The 14,199-nt window shown below is 50.6% G+C and overlaps 2 protein-coding genes across 8 annotated transcripts in view; one reads left to right on the top strand and one right to left on the bottom strand.

Moving 5' to 3' along the window:
• LOC143374863 (neo-calmodulin) overlaps window positions 1–14,199 on the bottom strand; it is a 73,526-nt gene that overhangs the window by 11,142 nt on the left and 48,185 nt on the right. For 5 of the 6 annotated variants that reach the window (XM_076823409.1, XM_076823412.1, XM_076823413.1 and 2 more), the window contains one exon: window positions 3,923–4,168. In XM_076823409.1, coding sequence (XP_076679524.1) covers window positions 3,923–4,168 — 246 coding nt within the window. Of the gene's footprint in view, window positions 1–1,609; window positions 2,185–3,922; window positions 4,169–14,199 lie in introns of those variants that run through there. The other variant, XM_076823414.1, reaches the window with a different exon arrangement.
• On the top strand, window positions 7,500–12,588 carry Tpnciib (troponin C type IIb). Of its 2 annotated transcripts, XM_076823418.1 has the most exons (5): window positions 7,500–7,656; window positions 7,983–8,001; window positions 8,837–8,980; window positions 11,424–11,672; window positions 12,309–12,588. In XM_076823418.1, exons 1-5 carry the CDS (start codon window positions 7,654–7,656, stop codon window positions 12,335–12,337), a joined length of 444 nt encoding a protein of 147 aa, XP_076679533.1. In that variant the 5' UTR covers window positions 7,500–7,653; the 3' UTR covers window positions 12,338–12,588. The 2 variants fall into 2 exon arrangements, with proteins under 2 accessions (XP_076679533.1, XP_076679532.1); XM_076823417.1 differs by lacking the exons at window positions 7,500–7,656; window positions 7,983–8,001 and adding an exon at window positions 8,082–8,139.

The following is a 14,199-nucleotide window of genomic DNA, read 5'->3' as shown; positions in this document are numbered from 1 at the left end:
GCTTCCAACACGCGCCTCTGCTAGGCATTGTTAAATCAGCATTAATAGACCCGGGATTAGGGAACATACGCCGTTAACGCGATTACAGGAACATTGACTTATCAGCGATTCCGCCGAACCGCTATCAGCCGTTACGCGTTACATCGTCGCGCGAATGTGTTGGCTAAAAGCTTCAGGTTCAAGTACGCTAGGTGTCAGAGGTGACGAGGAAAATTGCGGGGGCGAAATGGGGGAGATGAAAGTCGGCGAGATCCGCGACGAAAATACGCGGCCAATTGATTCCGCCGCGACTATAGCGAGTCGCCATTCACTCAAGCTTTGGCCATCTGCCTGTTAGGCCCACTCATACATTACTTCGGCGAGAGTGCTGTATAGGAGAGGTCAGATCGTGATTATTAATAATGAGGCGGTTGCAATGTCGCGATGCAAGACGATGCAACGTGATCGAGTTACGGGAGGAGTGGTCCAAGGATGCTGAGGAATCACGGACGGTTGAGTGCGGAAATTCTCAGACGGGATTGACACGTGGTAAACATAACCGTCTCGCAATCTGCTCGACGCAAGCGATCCCGGGCTGTCGTTAACGCGAGCTTCGTAGAAACAGCCTCCTAAAAGCGGCCGGCTAATGAAGCTCACCATAAGTCGGGCGGGTTGGTTAAGTTTGGTCGTGACTCAGGTATCGAGTGATCTATGGGCGCGACCGCATCGACGCTGTTGCAATTCCTACCGAAATAAACGATTATACTCGAAATATACTGCAATATTTCTCGCGACAGGGACAGATAGACGTCCCGAGTGCTGAGAATCCAACGCCAATTCCTCGTTTCTCTTCTGAGCAACGGGCGAATACGATTTCGCATTAATTACGAATCGCCGCAGGGCCCGGCACGGCCAGCTCGCCTATTCCGTATTCCAGGAGCGTTTAGGCGTGTCAGTTTCGGGCTAACTTTCACGGATTACGGTCCACGGATAGTCTGAGATGTAATCGTAAGCGCTGTGGGAAAGGGACACGAGTCCGTCGGATCTGTCTCGGTCGGAAGCTCCTGGTTCGATGCTTCGGAGCTCCTCGAAAGTAGAGAGAGTTGATATTCAACTGGGTCACGTCCTTTTCCTGCGCTTCTCAGCGGAGCTCGCATAAACTTGCGAAAAGTCAGCCGGGGGCTTTGCGATTATACGTGCCTACGGCGCGTTTATACAGGGTGGACCCTTGAACCTGATCGCCTTGATTATTTACAGCCTAGCGTGCCTCGAATAATCTGATTACCTTCAGCGTTTAACACGGGAGTCGTATCGCATTGCGAGCCTTTAAAGAATGTCGTACCAGTAAGCAGAGGACGAAAATGATCAGATTATATGGTCCACCCTGTACATTCACCGTGAACCCTTGGAACTGCAGCCGTCGCATTCGCGGAGAGGGAATGAATATTGACGAGGAAGGAAATAGCAGTGAACTTTATGGGTTTCAACGCGTCGCTTCGTACTGAACCGCAAATAACCTTGGAACTTATCGTCAGTCTACTCGAGGGTAAAAGAACCGTCGATTGTTCGTCACTTAACACGATTCTTTTAAGCTTCCTTAATCCTTCTCCCCGAAACGCTTTCAACTCACGCTTATCTGTCGAATTTGACCGTCGATGGTGCTCGTGAGCCTCCTCAGCCTTCCGTACGCCGAAGTGTACTTCTTCTCCGTGTCCATGTCGACTCTTCCCACCGATTAACGACAATCTGGCTCCTTATAAGGCACTTTTTATATCCACATCTGCCTCCCAGGGCACCGTCACTAGCTACTTCCAGGGGCTCGTCGCGTTCACTCGAACTTTCTTCGACTGGCGCTCGCGCGACTGCCCCGCCGCGCGTCAATCGAACCGCCGCGACAACAGGACCGAACACAAATAATATTTATGGACTAGCGGGCGGCAACGTCACCGCTTGTTTGCGGCGGTGGACCGCTCAGCTTCATTCCGACTCTCCCCCTCTCGCTCGCGCGCAAGATCAGCGCTCGAGTCAACCGTTATACAGGATGCACTCGCGGCGAATCATCTTCGCAGACGATTAATCGGCGGAGGAAAGCCGCAGGACCCCCCGCCTGGAGCGGTGATAAAAAGCTACGCGCCCGCGTCGTACCGCCGCGTGTATTATTCGGGCGAAGATAAAAGCGGGCACGCGCCTTTGGACAACCTTCGGCTGTTTTTAACTTGTCAGTGGTCCCCGACGATTGGCTGGCGATCTCCTCTTTATTTACTTCTCCCGCCGTCCTCCATCCTACACCCATTTCGGTCTCTTTGATGGCAACCCGCTCGCGCCGGTGGTCCTGCCAAATGGCCTGCAGTAGGGGGAAGTTTCGTGCCTCGAAAATGTGAGAGACCCGCCGCCTCGCTTTGGCCCACCTGGCCAGAAGTCTCGAGTAGGTGTCGCCTTGGAAAATCTCTTCAGAATGCGGGCCGCCAACGCTCGCGTTCTGTGAATCAACCGCGTCACGCGTGATTTAGGCGGACATCGACTGCGATTATGACCACCAACGCAAATATTCGCGGCACGCCGACGTTGCTGCATTTTGCGATCGTCTATCCGCCGGCCAGAATCAAGTTTCTTGAACCTCCAACGGCGTTGTATACCGCTCGAGAAGAATACCGATGCGGAACTGGAACAATCGTTCCTTGTTGTGGGCTAAGAGCGATCTGATCGATCGGTAGCTAACGAGGAGTGTTTGTTTTCCTTGAAGCGATGTTCGATTGGCCCGTAGAAGATACCGAGACCGTCTGGGACTATTTCTGGAGCGGGTGCGACGAAAAACTACGGGCATCATGACCCCCTTTGTCGCGCGTTGCTCCGACCGTGGACTTCTTGGAATGCAGAGTCGCGCAGGAGCAGCTTATTTTTACGGATGTTCGACATTCATGCGGATATCGACTTTACAGCGCTTCAGACTGATACATAGAAGCAATCTAGATAATGGGGGACTCGTTTCGCGTTCGATTGAATCGCGGGCATTTGCGTCAGTGAATTAACCTTCGCATTCGACGCACGCTCAGGTTAAATGGCCTCAGTATCTTTTCCGATTGAACTCGCCCGGGGTGAACATTGATTTGCAGCAGAAATATGATCGCGCGATAAAGCTGCGTGTGAAGATCGTTCTCGTTTTCGGACACGTGCTACCATCTGATGGAGGAGAAAGCCTAGGCGTCCGACCATGACTGTCTGCTTCTACTGCGCTCGGCTAGGTCGGTATTAGACAGGGTACAGAGCAAACAGCGACCGGGAAAACTAGGAAATTTACTTGCCCCCAGTGTCTGTGGACAGTTACGAACGGTATTAGCGTCGGTGCTGTGTACGGGATAATTGAGTAACAATTGTAGATGGAAGTCTTGGCAACAGTGGCTCAATATTATAAATATTCAAGTTTCCTTCGCAACTTCCATTCATTATTGTACTACTTTTAACGAGAAACACTGATTTATTCATATCTGGAGGATGCAGAGCTGTGTGAGAAAGCGGGGAAAAGGAATTCTCGATTGTCTGACCATCGGTGTTTCTTTCTACTGGGACTGTTCTCATATTCTTCAATTCTCTGTTACGCCGTTACCGCCAGTTGTATTTTCCTCAATTCCTCTTCGTTTCATAGTGGAAGACTACATTACCTAGCTCCGCTAGCTACAGAACACAGTGTAAAAGACGGGACCACGATTTCCCTAGCGTCTGACCACGACCTTCTGTTTCTACTGAAACTTATCTTGCTATCCTCTAGTCTGTGCCACTCTACTCTTACTTTATATGGGAAATAATATTCTACCCACTATTGTCATGTATAAAACAGCGTACGAAATGGATAATAAAGTTATTATCGTTTACATCGTGTCTGATTACAACGATCCGCTTCTACTGCGCTCGATCCACGTTAAACTCTTACTCACGTCATACTCACCAGGTTAATGGTGACAATAAGGTCATACTGCTGCCTCTGGCCCTTCTTCTTGTTCTTGCCAGTCTTGACGGACGCTGCCTTTGGCGTGACCTTCACCTGTCCCTTCTGAGCGGAAGGTTTCTGAGCAGGTTTCGCTGCGACTTTCCCGCCAGGCGCTACCTTCTGCCCCGCTGCTAATGGCGCCTTCTGACCCGCAGACCCCTTCTGGTTCACGTGGCCGACCCCATCCGCTGGCTTGTTGCGAGCCTGTCGTTGTAAAAATAAAAGGCCATCGTTAGATTCAATTGCAATCGATAACTCCTCGAAGGTACGCTCGCAGGAACGGATCGACGCTCCGTTCCCCGTGCGAGCGCATTCATGGGATCCCAGGGATCAACGAGGCGAGCAGCAACGACCGAATGCTATCTCGAGTTGAAGAAAGTGGCGATAACGACTGCTAGATTCGTGAGAGACTCCTCTTTCCCCTTTTTTGACGATTTTTTTCTTCCCCTCTGCTACCAATTGTTGGGGCGCATGGAACGGTCTTCGATCTACTCCCCGCTGGACTGCAACGAGCGCAAAACGACGGCGAAGTGTTCGAGGGAACACTTGAAATTAATTCAAATTTGAAGGATTCAGAATTCAAGGGGGGGGGGGTGCGCTATGGAGATGATCGTTAATGATTGCGCCCATTTTGGGCAGAGGTGGATTTACGAGCACAAAGGGTATTCAGATAAATCGAGCATCCGGAATTGCAAAAACACCGTTGTTTACCGATCGCATCCCGCCGTTGTGTCCCGAAACGAAAACTGGGCCATCGCCGATTGCGGATCTCTTCAGCCCCGCTCGCAAAGTTATCTCTGATATCCCAACCCCCGCCTATCTACTTTTTCCATCAGCCTGCATTCAAAGTTATGCAGCTCCCCCGATCGCTCGAATTCTAATGCACCCAGCTATAAACTTTTTTTTCGCCCTCCAACTCCAACCCCTAGCGACACTCGATGCAGCTTGCGCGTTCGACAAAGAGGGACCGGCGTCGCTTGTCCTTCGAATAGCCAGGATCCTGATTCGTAATCGCTCCACTCGTCTGTCCGCGTTCCACAATTAGTCATTTCATCGGGGCGAGTCTGTCCCCCTGTCGCGGAAAGCTTTAATCGAGCTTTTCCAATAATTCCACTCGGAGCGGCTGCAGCGAGGGAAAAATGCACAGGCCGCTAATGAAAAACGACCGGTGGGCAAAAATGAAGCGTTTCGGGATGAGCACAGCGCCAGCTTTTCCCACCTCCGGAACAAAAATCCGTTTTTTTCTTGGCCAGATAAAGATCTAAGGTCGCCGGACGAACAATACCCTTAATTACGAGCGAGCGCTGAGTCAACATTTTGAGGTCGGCGTGCATCGCGCGCCATTGTTCACAGACCTCCGCTAATGACACGCCCCGTGGATTGATGCGCCAGGTAATTTCTCAGATTTTAGTCATTGCCAGCCGCCATTGTTTCACTTTTTCCCCGCACCCCTCCGCAACGGAAATCAATCGTCCAAGAGACACGTTCGCCTTCTTCTCCCTCGTTGAAAATTCTGTACGAAGCTCTGCGCTTGCTAGCTTCTCTTTCGCGTGTTACAGAAAACGTTCACAATTAGAACCAGCGATTTACGTAACGGCCAACGACCAGGGAGAGTTACCACTGAATTTTTCTGAGTACATTGCATTTTATAACATCTGCGAAGTTTCAGTTCTCTTTGCTTTGTTTCATTCCTGCCTCGAGTTCCGATTAAAAATCTCGAAGGTCGTAGCAGGGAGATGGAACGCGATCGACGTGGACTGAATACGTAAATCGAATATCATCGTTATCGCGGGATAGCCAGACAAGAGGAAGTCAGCGAACGCGCAGATTCGAATCTCTGGAATCGAGTCAGATCCCGATGGCGCGGATGCCCATCGAGAGGGAATAAATTGAGTTAGTTGATACGAACTGCCGGTCATCCTGAAATCCGCCATCAAGGCTAACAGGAGCAGCGTTGATAACTGACGGAGGCAGGAGAAAAAAATGGCCAAACGGTTCCCCGGGAATTTTGGAAGTTTAGGGGTTTCCGATGCTTTCTCACCTGCTCCAGTATCTACGATTCCCAAGTTCCACGCTGGACTTGACTCCCAAATCGATTCCCACACCCGTGCACCTGAATTTCCAACATTTCCTGCGTCAGCCTACGCGATGATCGTCGGAGGCACGAGCAGAGAGCTCGCATTAGCCAGGCCAACAGATCTCGAACAGGAATTTCAGGAGTGTGGATGGGAAAAGTTCGTCGACCGTCCGCCCAATTACCTACTCCGCAAGGTAGATTCCGATTTAAATATAGAGCGACTCGTGAGGTGCACAATCGGTATTGGACGTTCCAAAAATATCGCCGGTTTATTCAAATAATAATTCGCCGGAGAGGTGGCCGCAGGCCGCGTGGGTGGAACTGACGAGATAATTATAGCGTTCGCCGTCTACCGCGTTCTTACGAAAAGCACTATATATCACTGGCGCGTGGATGGCGGAAAAACGCGGCAAGAAACGCGATTTGCTCTGGTTTTCCAGGGTCGCGGGGTAACAATAACGCTTCGCCACGCTACGTTGCGTCAGGTTACACCGTTATGCAACCACGGCCTCCAAAGTTCGCTGGGTAAACGGGAATTTTCGCGACGTTTTAATTATTTTCCCTAGCACCGATCCATCGTGCAGCTCAGATTAAGCGCCTCCGTTTCTCGACACGGCTCCCGAATTCTGCACCAGCGGCCTGCGCCGGTTAAGCGGACGGAATCTCTCGCGACGGTAACTGCACGAATCCACGAGCACACGCGGATATTAAATTTCTCGGTAGGAGCAATAAAAAGAATCGGCGATATATCGCGGCCAGCGATGTGGCGGCTGAATGGAAAGCGGTAGTATCATAGTCTGGAATGTTTTGAAATAGCACCGTCCCCACTTCTTTCCGCCCTCCGGGTTCCCGGCCGCCTCCTATGACCACGCTCGCGGTGTACGAAAACTTTATTGCTTTTCCCTCAAAGTTTTTGGCACCGGCACCGCGCCCACGGTAGAAAACAGTCACATAACGGCGATTCTAAGTAATATTCCTTGCGCAACGCGTTGCATTCCCCGAATTTTCAATTGCACCGCATAAATTGCAAGGGGCAGGGAAAACACCGAGACGGTACACGTCTAAAATGCCAACTAGTCGCGTCGATCTTGCAGCATTCAACGATTTAGGGGAATTCAATGAGATCTTCAAAGAGAAGACTGGCGACGATTCTAGAAGCAGTAGAATGGAGGCGCAGCTTCGAGTCAGTCACCTTTCTGGCGAAATTGCGAAGCCGATGGCGAGGAGCGTGCCCACGGCGGCACGGAGAGCTCGACGAGGGCTTTTCGAGGCTCTCAGTGACTAAAATGGGACGATGATTCTAGAGCCGCTAGATTGACACGTGGCCTTCGCACAGTCTCTGTTTTCGCGCCCGTCGGTTAACCGTTTACACAGAGAACCGTAGCATTATAGCAGCCAGAAGACTGGCGTCGCCGCGCCGCGCGGGAAGCCGCGAATTTCGACAGTTCGCAGGAAAGGATGAGAGGAAGGGAGGACGAGAGAGCAAGATTCCTCTCCTCCCCTTCCATGCGTTCTAGCTGAGCTTATAAAAGATATCCAGCGCGGATAAGCGATTAGTGCAAGGGAGCCAAGAGCCGTAGCACCGTGTTCGCTGTTATCATCGAGCCAGAAAATGGTCAGTTCCCTTGTGATCCGGTGTCGAACGAGTCCGCTGTATGCTGTCGCGCGGAAATCCGTCTAATTGAAGCTATTTCGCGTCGATACCGCGGAACACCTATTTTGGCGCGACTCCAGCGATCCCCCGATCCTTGCATATCGAAAATAATTGACAGACGGGGAATTAAAACGCGAGGCATCTCCATAGAGACTCGGTTACTATAGTATCCCCAGTGAACGCGAGTCAACCAAAAGTGTCGCATCCCTCGCCTCGTTTCCGACGCGCAACGCGTAAGGCGGGACTCTCAAAGGGACCCCACTGACGTGTTCGTTTCTTTGTTTCAGGATGAAGAGCAAGTTAAGAGTAAGTACACCGCGCGATAGCCCTGCCTGACGCTTGATCGGAGAAAGCGAGCCAGAACGGGATTCCAAGCGCGTGCAAATAGACTGTGCGCCGCCATGCGGTGCCCGTATTTCAACTGGATCACAGTCGCGTCAACAAGTATGGTTTATTCGCGAGGGAAGGTCGCGGGGTGCTTAAGATTTAGGTCATCGTGTATTTGCCAGACGCGATCCGTCACGGTGACCACCTCGAAGGGACAGTCCAGATACGTCATAGAAAACGTGGAGCAGGCTCGATCGTCGCGGCTCTGCCAAATCGCGTCGCCGCGAGAGCTCGAATCGATATGTATCGTGGGCGAATGATGAGTCGTTACTTTTGGAAGAGGTTGCTGGCTCCCACGACGCGGGGGAACTCGCGGCGATTCTACGCGGCTAGGTGTTGCGCAATCCAGCTTGCTAACGCAAAATAAACCGCTGATTGACTCGGCCGCGTTATATTAATACGCGCAGGCACCGCGGGTAAATACATAAATGCCGACGCGACGATGCGTTCCGTGCTAGCTCCGCTCTAGAATTCTAAGGCCGGCGTGGGATTATCCTGATTCTGGTGTCTGGTTTCATATTAGGCCCCTGGGGATTGTTCCGTCCGCCTTCTTATTCAGAGTCTCTACTTGAAAGGGAATAATAGGCGGTACAGTGTGTATCCTGACAGAACATTCCCAGATGCTTACCGCAGCCTTTCAATGTAACATAAGAACGAGATAGGACGGGGAAATGAAAGTCCATGGTTAAGAAGGGATCAGCCTTCGATCCTTGGAGCGTACAGTATCGAAACAGAGATTCGTTGGATTTTACAGTGTTCAAGAGGGCGTTCTCGATGTTCGACAACACCAAGTCGGGCAGCATCGAGAAGGAAAAAGTAAGGACGATCCTGAACACCCTGGGGCACACTTTCGACGACCTCGAGCTCGACGTTCTTCTGAAGCAAGAGGACGACAACGGTATTGTATCTTTGCTAACTGTCCGCCCAGGCAATAGCTTCTCCAGTCTCCGTTGCATTTCCCGTCACTGTTATAGCAATTTTTGGAGCAGGCGCTGGCTGCCACGCGCCGATCGATGGCTTCGTTCGACCGAACGGGGCCAAATAATTCATGATATAATGGCTGAGACGCGGGAATGCACGTGTATAACAGCAACGAAAGCCGAGGGACGCGAGCCGCGAAAACTTTCCTAAACTTTTTCCAGCTGAAAGGCGTCTCCCGTTCCCCGCCCGCGGCGCTCAACTTCTTCTGATCAATTTTAATACCCCCCGGCTACGCTAACCGTCGCCGTTTATTTCCCCGGTGACGTATTCGAGGGATTTCGGCGGCGATATTTTAAACACGACGAAGCGAGACAATAGAAATCGAACGGAGTACGTCGCGACGGTGATTCGCGGTACCGAGCTAGCTCGAGCATCGATCAAGCCCCTGTATCGATAGATCTGCGAGGGATCTCGCTGATACCTGCGCCGAGATTACCTTCGGCAACGGTTTCAAAAGGAAGAATGGCCCCTTTCAAAATTTCCGCGAGGATATCCTTCGCCGCGCTCTGTCGCTTGGGCTCCTTTTCGCCAGTGAAAAAGAATTGGGTCGAGGCGAAGTCTCCTCCTTCTCGCCTCCTGCCTACTTTTTCCCATTTCGCCATCTTCTGTATCGACTTCGAGCCTCCGTCGGAACGAATCGAGCGTCACACGTCGCCATGGTCAAAGAGACTCTCACCTACGCGGGGATATCTGGTAAGAAGATTAAAAAGGCTCACGCGTTAATTTGAAAGCGTCGGGTTAGTCGAGCAGAGGCCCGAGCCTAAGCCAAATCGCAAGAAGAACGAAGATTTCTCATTTACGCGACTTCCTAGGGTTGTCTGAAGGAAACAGTGTCTTTTTTAAAATTCGTTTTCCTGCGAAGGAACTTTCCTTTCACAAGAAACTCCGCAAGTTTAGCAATCTATTACTGTACTTCTTATTGCAACAACGCCTACTACTTTCATTACTCTATTTACTCTGCATATTCAGGTCAGGCTCACTAACACCGAAGCCTCACCTCGCCTTTACACAATATGTAGGGGAGACCGGAGCAGGTTGATAGAGACAAATTATCTCTGAGTTATCTTTTAACTGTTTTCGTTCATATAGAAACAAAAGTAAATAGTTTTGATACATCCAAATTGATTGTCCAAATAACATTTTTTCGTTCATTTTGTACGTATTTTCTCAAGTTTTCGCTTACTATATATTAAAAAGGAAGGCCCAAAGTATATTTTGGCAAATTTGATATTAATTAATTAATTCAAATAAAAAATGAAAAAAATAAGAAAACAGAATAACGTATCAACTACTTAGCCACACAGTGGGGGAATTGATACATTTTGCCTTCGTCCAAATAACATTTTTTCATTCATTTTGTATGTATTTTCTCAAGTTTTCGCTTACTGCATATTAAAGAGGAAAGACCAAAATATATTTTGGCATATTTGTTATTAAGCAATTAATTCGAATGATAATGAAAAAAGTAGAAAAATAATAACGTATCAACTAGCATCGTTCTCCTCTACCTCTCTTTGACTGTAGTATTTAATATCACTGTCACTAAATTTGTAAAACGATGTATCCTACATGCAGAAACCTTAAGTAGCAGCGTAACTGGAGCCACGAATGTTTCATAGGCCACTTCGCTATCAACTTTGATAGAAAAGCCGAATGTTTATAAGCAAAGTGGTCGCACGAACACGTTAACCCTGCTTCGTGTGGGTGGAAATTACCGCAGTCCGTAGTTTCCGTCACGACACGTCACAGAAACGTTGCCCAAGAACCCGCGAACTCGATCGAACCGCTCTAGCCAACTTGCCTGACTACGCACCGACTACGACCACTTAACCGTGACGTCGATAGGTGACACCCAGCCGGACACTCGGAATTAGCGTAAGCCCCCTGAATTGCCCCGGAACGGAGGCAATGCTCGTGTAGGGCCAACCGCGCGTCCCATACTCGTGCTTTATCAGCGCCCATTACCGCGTAGATACTACCCCTTCTGTCTATCGCACAAGGTACTTGGTATTCCGTAGAATCCACCGTGACATACTGATTCCGTAGAATCCAGCTCGGCGCACCGGCTGCCTAGAAACCAGGTTAACCCGCCGACTGCGTAGAATCCAAACTTAACGCTCTACCCCAAGGACTCCCTCTGTCCATCGATGGAACGACAATATTCTATCGCCCGTTATAAATATCAAATTTATTCGCAACCTTGCGCGAGCGGGGCTTGGAAGTCTACCAAGTGCATTGTCTCGGGTGTTTTTCTATCGACAAGAAGCGCGAAAGAGGCTGAGCAGGAGCTTGTTTACCGCGGGAGAGTGTCTTCCTCGAGGTGGCTGAGAAGTGGTTTTTAATCATGCTCTGGCTTCCAGGCAGCGGCAAATTGGACTTCGAGGCGTTCTATCGGGTGGCCTCGCACTTCCACGAGGAGGACGACGAGGCCCTGCAGAAGGAGCTGAAAGAGGCTTTCAGGCTGTACGACAAGGAGGGCAACGGGTATATTCCCACCAGTTCCTTGCGTGAAATCCTCGCCGCCCTGGACGATCAGATAACCCCCGATCAAATGGATGGCATGATCGCTGAAATTGATACCGACGGCTCAGGCACTGTTGACTTTGACGGTGAGCAACCCGTTCTCTTAATAGAATGATTATCTTCACCCATGGAAACGTCCACCGCGCCTCTTCAGGCCCCTTCAACCCTTCTTTTCTAACCAGTTCGAACTGTGCTACAACCTTCCGCGATTTCTCCCGAACCTACACAAGTAGCCCGTGTTCGAGGACCCTCGTACAGTACCTCCATCCGCTTCTATCATCGTTCGCGTGGCTTAATTACGCGAGCAACTTTTGGCAGCGAATCTCCCAGAGCAACGTGAACAGAAAGTTACGGTATCGGCCCGGGCGAACTTTTTCGTCAGTCTCGCATCTATGGAGCTCGTTACGGTACCTCGTACGAGGGCTTGATTAAACCCCGAACGTCTTAATACCGGTCTTTCAAAGCTCCTTTTCAAAAAAAAAATGCTCGGAGGCCGCACAAAGGGGCAAGGATGCGACCTACTTGCTTTCCAGCAGGAGCACTCATCGTGCGGCGAAATGAAAGGGGGCTATTTCGCGATAATCTTTAGGATCGCTGTGCTCCATTCGATGACGCGCGGGGGTGGATAAAGTGCGCGTGAAAAATGGCCAATGAGCAACTAAGGCTTCGTTCATTATTCGGGGAGGAACCGAGCACTGACTACTTGGATCTTTATCTTTCAGAATTCATGGAAATGATGACTGGCGATTAAGCTCCGCGACCTAGCGTCAGGCGAACGCTTGCATTTCCTATCTACGATCCTGGGGTTAATTGTTGGCCAACAGTGGCTTGCAAAGTAGACTCCCGCAAGGGGGAAGTTTCAGCCGAGCCTGGACAACGTTGCAGACGGGATCGAAGTATTATAATTTCGCTGCACCTCATTTTACCTGTATATTTGTTTCCACTTCATGCACCGTCATCACTAATTAAGTACTCGATTAAACGTTATCTTTAACTGTTCCATCGGCCATGCTTCCATTTCGGGGATGTCAGTGATTAATGACCGCGCGTCGATCGGGCTTTCCTCGTAAGTTATGAACCCCCGGAGTCAGTGGACGACCATTACTCTCCCCCGATCTGTGACGAATCGACAACGGCCAGCGAACATTGGAAAGGGTTCTTCTCGCCACCGGAAGCTGAGCAACCCCGCCGAGTGGTCCCTGAAAGCGGGTCTCGGTTCCGAAGCTTCGATCACGCCTAATAATTTGCCCGCCTCCTCGAAAGCTGTTGGGAAAGTTGTATGGGATATTAATCAAGGATCTCGAGCAAATCGCTGAGCGTGCAGGGGCCTCGTGTTCGAATTCCGTGAAGGACGCTTATTCGATCAACTCGGGCATCGACTCGCGAGCCCCGAGGCTAGCCTCGCGCTTTATGGCCTCGCGATGCGCATATATCGGGCGGGTTATCGGGCTTATAGACCACGATAACGCTTAGCTGGTAACTAGATAACATCGACGAGGTGGCTATACACACTGAAATTTCTGTTCCGAAGGGTGGGACCCGCCCTACCTGTCGTTCGCACCTGCGTAATTCGAATACCCCTATAAATTCGCGCAGCTCCCAGTTTCAATTTCAATTACACAGCGGTTCTAACCGTTTCAAGGTTTCCTAGCACAGCGGACTGTGAATCGAGACCGAGAGTACGGCCTTCCTACCCCCTCGCCCGGAGGAAATTCACGATGATCATAAATTGTCCCTAGCTCGCCGCTTAAACCAAGCGAAATAGGGTCTCTCGCGTCGTTAATATTTCCAAAGGCTGCATGCGAAATGAGCGGGATTACCGTGCTGCTTAACGACTTTCTATTAGAGGGAGCAGCGTCGGAGACGCCGGGACACTCGTCAATGGGTTCATTCGTGAAAGAGCAGTTCCGGCCAATCGGTCTCGAGTCCTCAAAGCCTGTTTCAGAACTGTCTCTGTAAGGATCGCCGGGAATAGAAGGAGCGAGGGAGCCAGAGGACCGGCGAGAACGCCCAGAAACATCCTTCTCCGCCCATCCCTTCTTGCGTCCCCTACCCTTTCAGTTTTCGCCCCTTGCCGCCTCCTTCCTTCCTTCCTTCCCTTTTCCACCCGGTTCCTCTTCAGCCTCTGGACCTGGCCGCTTCACCCACTCGAGTTTTGTCCGAGTGTTTGCGAGCGAGACCCGGAAGCCGCTTCCGAAGGATCAATAATTGGGGCCGACTGCAAGCCGTCCTTGAAAAGCTATACCCCCGTAAGTGAACGAGGGTGAGGGAGGATTGGCGGGCCGTAAAAATGTATCGGCGATACCGTGAACGATGGAGAATGCATCGATGGTCGTTGGAGGGAACTCGATTAGTTCGAAAGTCGCGTACAATGCTCGGGGGTATTGTCGAGGTTACGATGTTTCCCCCTGCCTGATCGTACACGTGGGAGTACGAGAATCGCGAAAATTCTGATGACCTTTCGTTCTCCTGGGCCTAGCGGAGCGAGAGCATAGGGGCAGCACGAGTAACTGGAACGATGCGCGCAATTCGAATGTAAATGGTACCAGTCGCGCCTAATTTACTGCGACCAGCGTTGTCGTAGCGTGATTCTTAGGAACGTGGAACGACACC

Source organism: Andrena cerasifolii, chromosome 11, assembly GCF_050908995.1.
Source record: "Andrena cerasifolii isolate SP2316 chromosome 11, iyAndCera1_principal, whole genome shotgun sequence".
Lineage (NCBI taxonomy): Eukaryota > Metazoa > Arthropoda > Insecta > Hymenoptera > Andrenidae > Andrena > Andrena cerasifolii.
Note: the sequence above shows the minus strand (reverse complement) of the source record. Positions and strands in the feature narration are given on the sequence as shown.